Source organism: Lacerta agilis, chromosome 2, assembly GCF_009819535.1.
Source record: "Lacerta agilis isolate rLacAgi1 chromosome 2, rLacAgi1.pri, whole genome shotgun sequence".
Lineage (NCBI taxonomy): Eukaryota > Metazoa > Chordata > Lepidosauria > Squamata > Lacertidae > Lacerta > Lacerta agilis.
The window spans coordinates 93,371,201-93,388,938 of record NC_046313.1 but is presented as its reverse complement, the minus strand read 5'-3'; the positions used below and the strand labels follow the sequence as shown (position 1 = coordinate 93,388,938).

The 17,738-nt window shown below is 41.7% G+C and overlaps 1 protein-coding gene across 1 annotated transcript in view; it reads left to right on the top strand.

The window, feature by feature from the left end:
* LOC117041912 overlaps positions 1-5,537 on the top strand; it is a 54,357-nt gene extending 48,820 nt beyond the window's left edge. Inside the window, exon 11 of the mRNA XM_033141234.1 lies at positions 5,068-5,537. Within this exon, the coding sequence (XP_032997125.1) occupies positions 5,068-5,263 (196 nt within the window). The 3' untranslated portion in view covers positions 5,264-5,537. The remainder of the gene's footprint in view (positions 1-5,067) is intronic.
* The last annotated feature ends 12,201 nt before the right edge of the window (positions 5,538-17,738 follow it).

The window sequence follows — 17,738 nt, the reverse complement described above, 5'->3', positions numbered from 1 at the left end:
GTATATTCTATCCCCCCCCCTAAACTTCAAACCCTGCTGTGGACTTCACATATGGAAAATTATTTTTTAAACAAACTAGAACATTTTTTTTAGTCCTCCTTGAAAGATTCTAAATTTGTGTTTCTTATCAGAGCCATCAGTTTTGCCACCTCTGCATATTCTAGCAATCCAAACGCTGCTCTCCAATCTGGATCAACAAAATCTGCAAGAGATCCGGAATGCTAAAGGTCTCAGGGAAGAAGAAGAAGAAGAAGAAGAAGAAGAAGAAGAAGAAGAAGAAGAAGAAGAAGAAGAAGAAGAAGAAGTTTGGAAGAAGTTTGGAAGAAGAAGAAGAAGAAGAAGAAGAAGAAGAAGAAGAAGAAGAAGAAGAAGAAGAAGTTTGGATTTGATATCCTGCTTTATCACTACCCTAAGGAGTCTCAAAGCGGCTAACATTCTCCTTTCCCTTCCTCCCCCACAACAAACACTCTGTGAGGTGAGTGAGGCTGAGAGACTTCAAAGAAGTGTGACTAGCCCAAGGTCACCCAGCAGCTGCATGTGGAGGAGCGGAGATGCGAACCCGGTTCACCTGATTATGGGACTACCGCTCTTAACCACTACACCACACTGGCATTTTCACACTGATGAGGGGGGGGGCAATAAGTTTTTATGCGTACAGTGGAATCTTGGCTCCCAAACGAACGAAAACCGGGTTTTCGAATGTTCTTTGGAAACCAAATGCATCGCACAGCTTCCGTGGCTTCTGATTGGCTGCAAAAAGCTGCTGTAGCCAATCGGAAGCCGTGCCATGGTTCCTGAACTCTTTCGGGAATCCAACAGACTCCCGGAATGGATTAAGTTCAGGAACCAATGTTCCACTGTATATGGAACTGGCATAAAAGGACACCAGAGGGAAGAACCGAGCACAACCCTATCACTTAAAGGCATCCCAATTAACCAGCATTACCATCTCCATTAAGCAACAGCAGTTGCTCTTAAATATCTCTGGGCTTATATGTAGTTTCTTGGGAGATGTCCCAATTAAGTGGGTTTTACTGATTAAACACTTCCTGAGTAATTGAAGTGTGCTTAAATCATTCAAATTAATAACTCATCTGAAATAAATCAACTTATACACAGATGGAATCCCCTTTCTCTAGAACACACAATTCACACACTTTGGGAGAAGAACTCTTGCAACCATTCTAAGGGAGCAGCTGATAAACAGGGCACTCAAAGACCAACATATCCACTGGCATACAGTGTGGGATCGTTTGGGGGCTACTTGAGTCTTAAATCAACCCACGCCGCCATCAGTTCCGCATCTCCCGTGAAGGGAACCTAGATAGTGTGATAAGCCATTGTTATGCAACAGCACTGCATTCCAGATGAGGCAGGGAATTAACGCCTTGGCACTTGTCACTGCTCAGAATGGTTAAGAGCCAACGCACATTTGCCTAAAAGGGTTTTTCCATCTCCAGCATTAAATTGCCCATCTTGGCACCGAGCCTCTCCCAGAAGATGCGCAGTATACTGGGGCATATCTAATATTTGTATAAGAACCCAAAAGCGTGCTTACAGCCACTATGTTGTTGTTATTATTTTTCTCGTTTGCTTATTTTTCAAACCAGAACCGTCCTAAATTATGCTGTCTTTAGAATAAAACGTTCAATTTCCTCCCACCGCCAGCATAATTAAACGAAAGGCCTAAGTTCTACTATGTGGTACCGTGCTCTATAATTTATGAATATCCTAATTAACTTCAGAAATTTCAGTTTTGCTGGTTTTTATTTGCCTGGAGGCATTGGCTGCAGCGCTATCCACAGGACTTCTATATGCTCAGGAGGGTTTCCAAGGCCTTCCTTTCAGAAAGCTGGTTGTTGTCCTGCTATTAAGGACAAAATTAAATTTTGTGCATATTTTACTGAGAAATTAGTTAATTCACATACTGGTATTTTGAACCAATGTGTGAACCAAACACAGCTATCCTTCAAAATTCACACTTGTCTGAATTTTGTGAGTCAGCTCTCCAACCAAACAATTATTCTATTCTATTCTATTCTATTCTATTCTATTCTATTCTATTCTATTCTATTCTAAAAATGCATATAGCAGTGATAACAACCTATTAAAAGGCAGTATATTAAGAACAACCGTTGCAAAAATGTGTACATTTGTCAAAACTGCATACAAAAAATGTGTTTATTGGGAATAATTCACATGGACGCTGATGAACGTCCATGAGGATTTTTATTTTTTTTAAGAAACCTTGTGGAAATGTGGAGAACTGAAATTAAGATTGGAAAAGGAGAAATTTAGAGGACTATAATGGACAGGTTTGACGATCCTTTAGGCTTTTAAATGGAGAGAGGTGGAAAGTTTCATTCAAGCAGTCCTACTTCATCCTATTTTGTTCCCCAGTGGAGAATCGATGAGAGCTGCAAAGATTGTACTGCAGAAACCTCCCGTTCAGTATTGTTTGTTGCGGGGAGAAGCTAAGCTTGCTCTCCCCTTCTCCCCACTATACACACTGCTGGGTAGACAAGCTTGTCAGAGATGACTGTGTCCCCCCATGCCTCTCCCCCCAGCAAGGGTGCCATTGGACTTTCAGGTAGACATTCAGGGCCATACTCAGCAGAATGAATAGGAGCCCTTCCTTTTGATTCCAGAGTCTAAAATTACCAAACTGCATCACTGCACACATATATACCCCACCAAATATCTCTGTGTGAATTTCCCTCATTTGAATAAGCCCATTCATTATTATTATTATTATTTTTTTAAAAAAACCTTTTGTTTGGTGAAAAGGTAAACAAACTGAGCGATCTATTTGTTACGCAATTGGTTACTGAATATATCTCCGTATAGAAAGAGGTGCTGCTTGGATCTGGTTTAAATGATCAAAGCCAGACTAGAAAATAAAATAATGAATAGAAAATAAAATGATGTGGCATGAAGCCTAAGGCCACACCCTGCTAACATTTGCAAATAAAACTGGCACTGAATTGTAATCAGAGATTCACAGGAAATGCTTGAAAAAAATGGGATTGATGGTTGTTGTTGTTTTCCTGCAGTCTCCAAATGTCTACTAAAAGTAAAATAAAATAATAGGGCTGGCCTTCTTTGGATCATCCATCACTACCCCTAGAGCACCTAGCATATTCTGATAATTATTATTGTTGTTATTGCCATTATTATCAGCGTGACCCAAGCCTAGTATTGTTTCATATTTCATGTGTGCGTGTGCATGCATGTGTCTAATATATATGAAAAAAATGATGTTGAGTAACAGTAAATGATAAGCCTGTTGATGTTCTTTTGCAACTGAAAAATCAAATTGTTTTCGTAGAAAACATGTGCTAGAGTCAAGGGGTTGAGAAGACTGGGATAGGGAACTACTTAGGGAAAATAATATTGTGATTATAATATTACTTTGGAATGCAGGATAGTGCCAGAGGTCAGTCGTGTTGCCCTTGTGTGGTATTATTTCTGAATAGCTATCCTGTTTATTGTCAGTTTCAGACTGAAAAGAAAGTAGGGTTGTGGAAGAGTGCCCCAGTTTAAGCAAAAAATAAAAAAATAAAATTAAAACATGTATATGAGAAAGAGAGCATAGCCTTAACCACATCCATTAAACAATATCGTAAGAGTTTCTTTTAAAACAAAAGTACAAGGCGGGGGTTTCTTGTTCCCAGAATTCAGTGTTTCTAAACCCTGTTTCTTTGGAAGCATAAATTGGGATGAGGATGAAGTTTGAGAACAAAACGGCATTTCGAGACTTTGTTCATTTCATATTTATCACTAGCTTGTTTGCTAATTTTCATTTGCAAGAGGCAATTCTTCCAGCTAACTGGCTGCCTCAATGGGCCACTGATTTCTTTGAAGTGACAGTCTGTAAATATGCATAAAAAAGAGATGCAATTAGCGCGTGTGTGGTTCAGTGCAGTCTGATTTCATTGGCAAGTTTACCCACAGTGTTGATAAGCTACATTATCTAGAAAATTGGCCGCTGAAAAACAGCACCTCTGATTGCCAGCAAAGGTTCCAGATAACAGGGTGCTGAAGAGAAATATAATTGAGGTTGAATATGTTAACCAAGGTGTCACATGTTCCTTAGAAGCACTAATTTATCAGCATGTTGGAATTTTTATTAACATTTGGAATGCATTTCTACCACACTAATGAAGTGGAATTGGCAGCTCAGGTTTTAGTTATTGTCATTTCTGAGAAGTTAAATGTAATTTCTTGTTAGGCCCAGTTATGTAAATATATTTATACAGGGACTGGGGGGGGGGGAGAGAGAGAATTATAACATTTCTCAAAATACAAATATGTTGTTAAGGAGGAGGGTGACAAATCAGTTATTGTTAAAGCCTTAAACACCCACCAAATGTTTATGGAGTGCTGTGGATTCTTTGGCTCGCATTCATTATTTTTTTTGGGGGGGGGAATACACACACACACACACACCTTTTTGAAAACATATTGTCATATTGTCTAAGCTGGACGACATTAGGAGCCAGTTGCTTCAAGCTTTTTACTAACTGACAATTTCTTCTCGGGAAAAGTCCTAGTGAACATGCACTTTTATTCTAAAACCAGAAAAGAAAGATATAATGGTTCTGCCTTCCTCTTGAAATGTTAGCATGTGAACCGCCTGCGTTCGCTGAACATATTGTAGACCCCCTTCCGCAGTGTCTCCTAATGAACAGAATAATTGCTATGTCCAGTTCCAAAAATCTATTTGTAGGTAAACGCTCGCAAGTCACTTTCAATTTAGATGATGTGATTGTTTGTGAGGCAAATCTTTCAATTGGGACGTTATGCTAAATAATGTCTCGCTAATGTGGAAATAAATGAAGGACACAATGATGATGCATAAAAACCATATTAGAAAGACATTTAACGGGAATCGTGTTTGAAGTTTCTGGTGGCTTTTAGCCAGGGAGGTTTGGAATCTTTCGCATCCTTCGTTTGAAAAGTACCTCCAGGGCTATTTTTGTATTGTTGCAATTTTGTGCTGCGAAAGAAAGAAAGAGAAAGAAAGAAGCCATAACAAGCCGGTTTGTGTCTTATATGTTTATACAGGGGGATTGTCGAAACACAGCTCATCCGTTCTGAGGAGCTGAAACCTCTTGTGCAGTGCTGGCTCACGGACATCCCAGCCGGAAGGCTGGCTCGAGTGACAGACTTGCAAGCTGCCGTAGTATACTTGGCATCTGAAGCTTCAGATTATATGACTGGCCACAACTTAGTCATTGAAGGAGGGCAAAGCTTATGGTAGAAAAGGAATGGAAACGCTCTTTCAATGCATGCGGTGGAATGACAGGCACACAGGAAAGACTCCCCTGATCACATTGCAGTTCTGCACGAGTTACGAGTGTTCATTTTCTCTCTCCACATTGACGATTAATTCCTTCCTCCCAAAAATACAGCTTTTAATTTCCAAACTGCTATTTTAGACCCAATCTACAGCCGCACTTGTCTTAACAAAAGTCAGCATGTGGAGGTTTGCTTCTTTTAAAAAATCTGCCCCAGACAGAATGCAGTACTAGTGCACACACACACACACACACACACTGATTTCCCCTCTATCAACACATTCAGTTCAGTGGAGTAAACAGATTGCCACTATGCAAATAATTTTGTACTTAAAAAATAAATAAAATAATGTAGGATCCTATATTTTAGCCAAAAATAACGTAGGATCCTATATTTTAGCCGACATCCTGTTGCCAGCTTGAATTGGTGTTTGAATCTTTGCTAAATTACTGCTTCAATTAATCAAGAAAATTTGTTGATACTTCTACTGCAGCTGTAATGTCAAATATGGGGGGGGATTGCACGGGGGGGGGAGAGAAATGCTTGAAATGCTAAGTTATTCTTGCTGCAGGATTTTTTTCTTGAGAAAGTAAACTGAGGATTGACAGTCAGTGTTAGTCGGTTTGTGTTGTAGCCCTCCCCACCCCCAGCTTTAAATGGAAATGATTCCAGCAATTGCTCTAAAAGGTGTTGCATTGCAAAATTAAAATCATTTTATCTAATTCATTTTTGATATTGTCCTTTGTTATTTGCTCTGGTGGTGCTTCATGCTCAGACCACATTTTGTAAGCAGTGGCACACTTTCCCTTGCACCATAATGCAGAGATAGGCAGTGGAAGAACTGTGTGCCATAGTCTTCTTGCCCATTGACCTGCATCCCATTTTTTTAAAAAGCTGCACAAAATTTGCATTTTAAATACACATTTTTAAACATAGTATCTCTCAAAACACACATTTTAAAGTGTAGCTCTAATTTTTGCAGGTGTGCTGAGAACTGCAGCAAAACATTTAGGAAGGCTGGATTTCAGTCTAGGAAGTGAGGATGAGATCCGCTGCATTACAAGGTCAAATTCCTCAAGCATCCTTACTTGTGATGCACCTGCAGGCTGGCAATAGCTCTAGAAATGGTGGGAAAAGCTGTCCATCTGCAGGACACATTGCTCTTTACTGCTGTAAATGAGGAGTTTATATTTTCTCAGCATAAAGTGTTGTATATTTGACAAATCTATGGATGCAGTACTATGCAAACACCTACATTCATCTGGGATACTAATTTATGCTCTCAGCAAATGCTGATATGGAGGGGGGCAGATGAGCTGTATTCTTAGCGTAATTTTCCAACCACCTACATGACTTTCTACTGCCCATCACAAGCTGAGTTTGCTGTTCTTCCTTCCCTGACCCGTTTCTTCATCCAAACATTACAGTGTGGCCTCTGGAGTCAACAACCTCTTCGTAATTCTTCAAGTGGAACCATAAAAAACTTAAAGCTTTTCATTGTTTTTCTGGGCTCATGAAACATTTTTCTGCGAGCCCCATACACTTCCATCAAATTGTGTCATGCTTTGGAAAACTTGGTTTGATTCTCACATGACTGTGGCTGGCCTTTCATCCCAAGGTTAATATACAAACAGGAGTGAACTCATCAGGAGTTCTTCCAACTAATTCTAGGGGGACTTGTATACTGTGGCTGGACCTCTTGTGAACAGCTTGTTTTAGACCCTACCTAAGAGGGGAAAAATAACAGACTTCAGCTAATTTGAAACATAAGCCACCATTTGCAATTGGCATAATAATAAGAAAGAAAGAAAAAGCCTTATTTTCCCCCCCAGACCTAGTGGAAAGACCATGGAGTAAGCAGACTGTGAACCAACCTTTTATGTCCAATAATGACTTCTCCAACTTTCAAACTGGAAACATCTGGGGCAAAATTATGATATGAATCACATTGTAGTCATAAGACCATATAATTTAGTCCTTCTGGCCAAATCAATGGTGCTTCTCCCTTCCTCCACCGACAATATTGTTTGAGCATGCTTCTGCATAGTAATGGCGGGTAAAGTGGTATAGGTTAGTAATCTTTTGGACTAGCTCCTTGAGCTATAAATATGCCAACAGGTCTGTAACGCCGCAGCATTTTCTGAACCAAGTAGAAATGATCGTACAGTGGTCTACAATGGGCTTCCAAATCCCTAAATCATGGCTTATAGATCATAAACCTAGGTGTAAAGGATCAACCTCATGGGTATAGGAGAGGGGCATACCCTCACCAATATGTCAAAGTAGCCTGGAAAATAATCAGTTCTCATAATTGAGGGACGTACGAAGCAGGGTTCTCCAAAGCTATGCACTGGGATTGGTTCCTTTAGGACTGGTGTTACACCAAGTTGTTCCCCCCCCCCCAAAAAAAATCTCCAAACTAGGCATTAAAACGTTAAAAGTGGTTCAGTGTAATCAAGCAAGAAGCGATACACATTGGGGAGGGCGTAGAATTCCTTCCTTCACATATGTGTTGATGTGCATTGAGCTACCCACCACAACCCCAACTGCTTCTTTAAGAAGGCTAAAGGGGTGTTGCTTTGGCAGGGGAAATTTCCCTTTGTCCCTTCACAGTAAATGCTGCCATCTAGCACCAAGGGTTGAGCCAGCACCTCACTATTTAGTTCTACTCTCTGCTTACTGTTCTTTAACCAGCTACCAGTCCTTTACAGGATTTGTCCACTTACTCCACAGATATCTGATGTAAGTTTTCCCCAACCCCTGTCCAAGTTGTTTTAGATCAGTGTTTTAGGGATGTCACACGAATTCACTTGCAAAAGTGAGCACTCTTGTTCAACTGAATGTGGCCTGCCTCCTCTTCCAGAACCACCTTTTCCTTTCCTAGTCCCCAGAGCAAGCTAAAATATTACAACACTCAATAGCAGCAGGCAAAACAACAGAAATAAAACAGTCCAATTCAGTTTACAGATAGGTAGCCATGTTGGTCTGCCATAGTCGAATATACCTACCTGAATAAGTGTGCATGCACACGAGAGCTCATACCAATAACAAACTTAGTTGGTCTCTAAGACACTACTGGAAGGAATTTTTATTTTATTTTGTTTAGCCCAGGGGCCAGCAAAATTTTTCAACAGGGGGCCGGTCCACTGTCCCTCAGACCTTGTGGGGGGGCGGGGCGGACTATATTTTGAAAAAAAATATGAACGAATTCCTATGCCCCACAAATAACCCAGAGATGCATTTTAAATAAAAGCACACATTCTACGCATGTAAAAACACCAGGCACGCCCCACAAATAACCCAGAGATGCATTTTAAATAAAAGCACACATTCTACTCATGTAAAAACACGCTGATTCCCAGACCGCCCGTGGGCCGCATTTAGAAGGCGATTGGGCTGCATCTGGCTCCCCGGGCCTTAGTTTGGGGACCCCTGGTTTAGTCCAATTCAATGTTAAAGGTGTCATGGAAAATAAAGAGCCCTTTGCCTGGCACTGAAACAACATCTATATAGGTGTAAGGTGAGCTGTCCCAGAAGGAATTCCAGAAGCTGGGTGTCACAACCAAGAAGTTTCTGTCTCAGTCACCACCCATCTCACCTAAGGCTGGATGGTACTGGAACTCACCATGAACCCTTGTTCTCTTATAATGGCAATGGTGCCCACCAGAGAGGTGCCAGAACTGAGTTCCAGCTGGAAAAAAAGCCCTGCTTTTGTGGGATGCAAGCAAAATTTTCATTGCATCGCATTGATACAAGAAGTATCAATCTACGGCCACAAAGGCGCCCCCAAAAAGTGAGCAAGTTTTTGAGTTCATTAGAGCTCTTTGCCAAGTTGGTTGTCCAGTAAAACTGAGAGGGGGTGTGGTAAAATGTAAAATATTGCCTTACTCTGGGTTGCTGAAAGAAGATGACTTGATTACAGATTATCAGGATGCCTACATGACAGATTCATCTGTATTTCACGGTTTGTTTGTTTTTAGGAATTTACAAGACAAAGCAATACTCTGACCAGAGTTTACGTTTTTGCCAATTTTAAAATCTGAATTCATGTATTAACCGAAATGCTATAGGATTTTCCAAATATTACCTCTAGGGGGAAACCTCAACCTGTCTATGTTCGTGTCAACTTGCTTTCTGGTTTTATCTATTCAACTTTTTTTTTATATTGTATCTAAGTTCATACTTTTGATATTTCTAATTTTTTTTTAGCATTTATGTAGAACACCACATAATTGCAGAAAAGATAATAGTCACATACCCTAGGGTCTAGTGTACACTTATGTTAAAAGTACAGCTTTTATTGGCAACTAAAGTAATAACCTTTCCATGTCAAATTGCTTTAAATTAAACTTTAAAAAAAATACTGCCTGATACCCACATTTAGTAATTGTCAAACATTAGCATAACATCAAATCCTAATGCTGCCTAAATCTTAGGTTTAAAAATAATTATTTACTTAGGTAAATTCTGTATTCAGAAGCATAACATTAGATTTAAGGGTAGGGGGGAAAGCAGCCTCCTTGCATATGTAAAGAGCTGTATCCGTAAACTTGACATGAAAGTGGGATTTGAACTTACACCTGCCTTAGAGAGAGAAAAGGAGGATATTTGCCTCATACCCAGATCATCCATCCATCAGTGGCCACATTTAATAACAAGTGTCAAGCTGACACCTTAGGTGGCAGTCAGCATCCTGGGTGATGTTCTGTGATCCAGGAATACTATCCCTTGTGCTAAGCAGGCACGCGAGCACAATTTCCAGCAGTTTTAGACACACTGAGATCTGGTGTGGATATACGTGTGTGCAAACCTGAGGGGAAATGGGCCGAGCCAATGTTTAATATGGATAAATTCCACTTCTCTTGTTTTAGCTCGTTCCGTAAGAATAAGAGATTAACCTCCTTAAGATCGCGGCAGAGAAGGGAATGGGCAGAAGGAGGCCTTTGGCAGGGTGTACACAGCGTTAGGGCCTGTTTGGTATCCGAAGGGAAAATCTAAAATGATTCCACCTCGGTCCTTCCCCAGTAATGGAGATATGAGGCCAGACGACCTCTTCTCACTCAAGCTGGATCACGAAGGAATGTCAGCCTGTAATGGTACTTTTGGGACACACACACATATTCCCATTCCCATTTCCAAGAAGGACCTTTGCTGCTTCGAACATATATGTTTCCTTCTTCAATTTGGAAGCCCTTGCTGTTAACCCCTGATGTTTGAAGAGTTTGTGCAATTGGAGCTCTTGTTCCCATCCCATATAAAAGGCTTTTAAGTGACTGGGTGGTGCTGGTGGTGAGGAATCCTGAAGGGAGCAAGAACTCAGCGAGAAGTAAAAGGTAAAGGACCCCTGGACGGTGAAGTCCAGTCAAAGGCGACTATGGGGTTGTGGCACTCATCTTGCTTTCAGGCCGAGGGAGCTGGCGTTTGTCCACAGACAGCTTTCTGGGTCATGTGGCCAGCATGACTAAATTGCTTCTGGCGCAATGGAACACCATGATGGAAACCAGAGAGCACGGAAACGCTGTTTACCTTCCTGCCACAGTGGTTCCTATTTATCTACTTGCACTGGCATGCTTTCAAAATGCTAGGCTGGCAGGAGCTGGGACAGAGCAACGGGGGCTCACCCCGTCGCAAGGATTCGAACCGGCAACCTTCTGATTGGCAAGTCCAAGAGGCTCAATGGTTTAGACCAAAACACCACCCATGTCCCTTTACATCAGGGCTGAGGCTCGGCCATTGGTTTCAATGTCAAGGCATTGGACTGTATGGGCAATAATACCCCAATCAAGTGCACAGATCATTTCCCTTATGACTGATTGTGTCTCTAGCTAGGTCTGCAAAAAGCTTCTGCTTGATACCCTGAGAGCCACTGCCAGTCAGAGAAGACAATACTGAGCTATATGAGACAATGGTCTGACTCCATGTAAGGCTCTGATGGGCAGGGGTTCAAGCAGAAGCCTGAAAGAAGCTGGAGACAGATGCTTTGCCTGTGAACTATGTGAAGTTAAGTACAGTACTCACTTCTGTGTTCCTTTCCTGAGCAATAGTAACATGCCAACACGTAACTGGCAATCACAGACAGCTCAAAACAGTGCCAGCTCCAGGACTCAGGCATAGTGCAACCTGTGGACCTCCTCCCACTGGTGTAACTAGAGTGGCCATGTGCCTTAGTCCTCTATTTGAAGGAACCCTCTGTTTCAGTGTCCCTCAATGTTGGTTCCCCAGATGTTGGAGTACAACTCCCATCATCCATGGCCCACTGGCTAAACTGTCTGGGGATGATGGGCATTGTAGTGCAACGGCATCTGTTTGAAGGGCTGCCCTAACCAATTCCAGCTCAAAGATAAAGAGCCATAAGAAGGAAAGAGAGCAGAGGTTGGAACCTGAAGAGCAGGCTAAGCAGGCCTTTCAGACTGTGTTGAGATGTATCATATTTCTAACTAAATTATAATAATTATGTCTGAATTTGCATGTACAGTCATAAATCAGTGGGTGCAAATCCTAGGCAAATCTCTGGCTTCCTTTGCCACCTCGACGCCAGCCTGCTATCCTATCTGCCTCCTCGACGTCAGCCTGCTAGAGACCCAGGGGAAGAGGCCTGAAATGCAAATCATGAAGAAAGGCAACTCTAGCAACCCATGTTAACAACTCAAAAGCAAAAACAGATACAATGATTCATAGCAATAGGAATCATGAAACGGAGTGCATTCCTGGTAGATCAGGACAGTTGGAGCATATGCATGCTAACACCTTGATATAGCAAGGGCTTACCAAAATGTTGTTGTTGTTCAGTCGTTCAGTCGTGTCCGACTCTTTGTGACCCCATGGACCAGAGCACACCAGGCACACCTATCCTTCACTGCCTCTCGCAGTTTGGCCAAACTCATGTTAGTAGCTTCAAGAACACTGTCCAACCATCTCATCCTCTGTCGTCCCCTTCTCCTTGTGCCCTCCATCTTTCCCAACATCAGGGTCTTTATTACCAAAATAAACGAGTGCAAATCATGGGGATCTGGTTGTGGGAATCTACCTTTCAGAAACTTTCCTAGTCAGGTGTTAGAAAACCAGTGATGGGCTGAACATTGATTCTTGGTATAGCAGAGTATGGTTGATAGCAGTGGCTGAGAAACGAACATGCCAGGTGAGAGCGGCAAAGGGCAAACACAATCCCTATTCCTTTTATAACATATGGCAAATGTTTATTGAATACACAAATTGTTCAGACTGTGGCAGGAATCCACTCAGCACTCATGGGAAAATGTGGCGTGATCTCTTAGAGTAATCAAATAAAACTTTAACACATGGCGTGATAAAAGTCTGTAATTTTATCAGGACAAGTTACTTGTTGTTTACTGTTGTAACAATTCTTTTCTCAGAATTTATCTTCCGTACTACGAAAGTAAATAAAAACAGTATTAAAAAAAAGAAAGAAAAAGAAACTTACCTGTGCTTTCCCAGTGTGTTTATTGGTGGTTGCCATGTCCTCTCCTGCATCAAAACTCCTGGTGCATCCTTTCAACCATTGTCTGCAAATGTTTCTGAGGAGTTCAAATTTATCCTTTACAATTCCTATATTATTTGGGCTACATATATGCACCATGTGGTTTTACAATTCTCATTAACTGTATTGGCAGGGCTGTGTGTGTGTGTGTGTGTGTTGTTTGATAGGCTCTAACCGTTTCTAGAGGAGCTATTAAACTTGCAAATATGTAATTTTTCCACACTTTAATAAAAAAAATTAAAACCCTGTTGTATTTTTTTTAAAAACCCAGTGGGCTTTTTAAGAAACTTTGACGAAATACAGATGTATAAACTGTGGCACAAATGATATATTGATGTGGGAGTGAGATTATTTTCTAGGGACTGTTCAGAATGCTTTAATTACACTTCTGATTAAAACAATATTTTGTTAGAAAAGAACTGAACAGCACATTTTAGACTCCTTCTTTATACATATCTTCAGTGATTACACTGTCTCTAGCTCCCAATTAGAAAGCACTCATTATACTTAATCCATACACATTTTGTTCCCAAACAGTGCACAAACTGATCTGTGGGACTCATTGCTCTGAGATGTAGCATAGTGCCATAATGTTGGAAGGCAAATGGTCCTGCAGACATATCCCTCTTGGGTGGATACGGGTTTCTGTCTCTGTTGAAACCCCAGTGTTTTCATATCCTGTTGTGGTATGATGGGTGTAAGCTAGCCAGCTGCTGATTCACATGCTGTAGAGTATTTTGGTTCCTGATTAGCTAGGAAGCAAAGGTTCCCAGCTTTTATTAAAGGGAGTCAATTAGGCAACAATGGAGTTGACAGGGAAACTCATCTTGTTAGGTCTTAATTTAAGCACAACTAATTTTTTTTGTGGGATTGAGCCTAGAAGGAGCCTTGGCCAACTCTACAAAGTTTGTTCTGCAGACTTCTAAGTAGAATTAGTGGCTTGAATAATTATGTTAAATGATTGCTTATCTTAGTCCTCGAGCGATTCTTTGCAGGGAACAGGGAAAATGTACTTTGAAAAACAAAACAAAAATTCAATATTAGGTGTAATTAAGCCTAGAGTGGAGAGACATTATGAACAGCACACTTTTTGTTAGTTTAATCCTCCACAAACAGAAATGCTGTGCAGAAACGAACTGTGTTCCAGATCTTATCACTTAGTCCCTCTACTTCATTTTTAAAGGTGAAATATTTGTTTCCATAAACAACCAAAAGAAAAATATAATCACTTATTTAAATATATATGTACTGCCGGCACACAGCCTGTTTTCTCCATTTCCCTGTGCTGCTCTGCCTCCATGGTTGAAGGCAGTTATGCTTCTGGATACCAGTTGCTGCAAACCACGGGAGGGGAGAAGGCTCTTCTTGTGCTCATGGTCTGCTCACTGGTTTCCCACAGGCTCCTGGTTGACCCATGCTGGACTAGATGGGCTATTGCATAGGAACCACCTCCTAGGGGCCGAGGTGTCTTCAGCCTCCCCAATAAAATATTGGATGGGGCTGGGCCCCTGCAAAGCTGATGGGCATTGCCATTCAGATGGTGTGGGTGAGCCCCACAATTTGATTGATTATGCAGTGCAGAGCTTAGCTGTGCCCCCCCCATATTTTCTTCAAGTTGGCACCCCTGGGCTATTGGTTTGATCCAGCAGGCTCTTCTTATCAATGGGTGATACAGAACTACATCACCCAGCTTACTTTCTACATTGTTTTGAAATTGCTCTCTAAATTTCTGCTTTATTAAAAGATGTCAACTGAGATATCCATTCGCTTTTCTGCTGTTTTCACCATGGTCCTACTCTCCAAACAGGACTCATGCTAACTGCAGTCAGCTCCCCCCCAGATAGGGGCACCCCATTACAAATAATGACTGACGTGTGGTTGTGTAGTGTAAATGATTCAAGGGCCAGCAGAACTGAGACCAATCAGGAATGGATCGTGCTCACGGGGCTGCATCCAACTAAGCCTGACTCATTGCAAACCCATCAAAATTAATGGATTTGAGTTAGTCGTGTCCATTACTTTCAATGAGTCTGCTGCGCTGAGTAAGACTAACACTGGTATAACCCACAGTCTGCAAATTATTTAGGAGTTCTCATAATTGCGTTGCAATAAAAAGTCTCAGTTATATAATGTTAGAATTTTAAGAACAATGTCATGTATTGTCGTTGGGAGCCGGTGCCTGATAGTGTTACCTAAAAACTAAATAAGACTAGATAAAGACCTAAACTTTATTTAAACTAAGTAAGATTTAAGCTTTCATTTCAGTGAATTCTCCAAAATCAAAGTCTACAGTCCAAATGTGAACATTTCAAAATCTGCAACTTTCACAACAACAAATAAGTAAAAAAAAAAAATGGGGGGTGGGGGTGGGGTGGATTTTTCAAATCTGTGCCAAATTTCCCATTGTAGTAAATTTTCCAGGAAAACCAGCTTCTGGGAGCCCTCTCTCCTTGCTTCGATATCCTGTCACTTGCTCCAAAGGCCCATATTCTGCAAGGGGATCTGTGAAAAGATCTTCCTTCACCATGATGCACTCGCTGCAGAGAAACTGCAGGTTGCCTGGAGATTATCATTATTATCTACATTTTACATGGGGAAAGGCCATACTGGCAGACCTTCTTCTTTCAGGGCCGGCCCACTCATGAGGCAAGTTGAGGCGACCACTTCAGGTGGCAGTATCCTGCTGCTGCTGCTGCTGCTGCTGCTGCAGTGGTCTCGATGGCTGTGGCATGCTCCTTGGAGGCTGGATCTGCCTTCTCCTTGGCAGCCTGCCACCAATTCCACCTCTACAGCAGCCTCTCCTAGGCTTTCAACTGCCTGGTGTGATTTAGAGGGGATCTCTTCTTCCACCTCTCCACGATGGCTTGTTCCCAATGTAGATCTTCACTCAGCCCTCTGTCCCTTGTCAAGGCGGGAGGACACAGCATTGTGTGGTTTGCCTCAGGTGTCAAAATGTCTTGGGCCAGCATTATCTCCTTTACATTTAGAGGAACACTGGTTTAATCCCCTGTTTCTGCAGGTAGGGCTGGGAATCTCCCTTGCCTAAAAAACCATTGGATACTGCTGCCAGTACTGAGCTAGGTGGACTGACAGTCCGAATCAGTGCAAGACAACTTCCTATTAGTAGTTAACTTTTCTATCTTAAAAATAGAGTATTTATATGTAAATTTGTCTCATGCGTATCTTTTTTTTTTTTTTTGAAAATGAACATTTTGTCCCCGCCTCACCCCTTTTCTTTTCAGCCTGCTTACATTTTACTCTAGAGCTGAATAAAGTGCCCTGGAATAGGCTGTATTCATTTCTCTATTTTAAAAAAATCCCTGTAAAGTGATCTATTTATTTACATGAAAGAAAAGGATACCTCTTCCTAGCCACAATGTGCTTTATACCAAACCTCCCCTGAAAGCTGGCGGCCTTTTCGTATTCATTCTCTTGTAATGGAGAAAGCAGTGTTGCTTCTTTCTGGTTGCTGGCAGATGAATGAGCATCGCCCATGAATAAACCTGTTTGAATGACCGCTTGTATTTTGTTATGAAAGTGTATTAAAAGGTAGAAAAGAAACCCCAAAGAGCAGCTCTGTAAGCTAGTGTAGAAAGCTCTCCCGACAAGAAAACGCGGCCCCTTTGGCAAAAGCATCTCACTACAAAGGCCAGCAGAAATATTCACAGAAACAGAAAGACTGTGTTCTCACTGAATGGTTTTTTAGTTCTCTAAACTGAGAAATTATTGTCTAAAACAAACGATAACGCTTTGGCCTCTTTGGACTTGTGGGCACAACAACATATTGGAGAAAAGGTTGTGGAAGCCATCTGGCTGCAATAGAAGGCTTCTCTCAAGCCTAATTTTAGCAGAGGAAGGAGACCTTGAGGGTGCCAGGGAAGGTATTGCCGGGCTCATATATATGCACCTGCAGGTGCCAAATTGCTGACCCCTGCTATACACACTTACTTTTTGAAGTTAATAGGACTCCCTTCTGAATAGGCATGTGTAGGACTGTGCTGATTTGTTGTTGTTCAGTTGTTCAGTCGTGTCCGACTCTTGTTGCAGCCTTAAAACACGGCGCCGTGCCATACAGGGAGCTGTAAAGGCTTACCTTTTGGCTCCGGTCGGGAGGGGTGTTGTCCGATCGCGTCCATCTTGGATCGACTGTACATGTCTGTGATCTCCAGACCTTTATTGAACTAACAGAACTGGACAACAGAGGCAAAGCAATTGCTTATATACATTTCTAAAGGCGTGGGCCACTCCCATTCTCAACATGATTGGCTGTCTAAACTCCCAAGCTGCGAATTATAACTCAGAGTTTAAGGCCCAAATCCTGAAATGTTCTGTGATTGGATGTCATGTATTGAATCAGAACATAGGGGCTCAGAATACTTAGTCCAAACACAAGCTCAGGCCAACACAGACCAGTGAATACATAACACATAACATAATAATAATAATAATAATAATAATAATAATAATAATAATAATAATAATAATAATAATAATATTTATACCCTGCCCATCTGGCTGGGTCTCCCCAGCCACTCTGGGTGGCTTCCAACAAAGATTAAAAATACATTAAAACATCAGTCATTAAAAACTTCCCTAAACAGGGCTGCAGTAGAGGTTTTCTTTCTCCTGGATGGGCTACCTTCCCAGATTGGGGAGCCCCACCTGCCCCTCATTCCCCTCAACAGCACATGCAGAAGCTGCCTGCTTGAACGTTGGACCCATTATTGGCCTCACTCCCTCAATCTGTTGGAACTTGCCCTCGCATGCTGAGGATAGACAAGTCTCTAACTCACCAAAGGTTTAAGGCCCATTGGCTACCCTCACCGGGTTTAGCCAGCCAATCGAAGCCCTTTTCTGGGATGTGGCCTCTGTGACACGCTGACAGCTTCTATGTGCCACTGGTGAGAACTGAGTGCAGGGTGGGGACCAAAGGTGGATT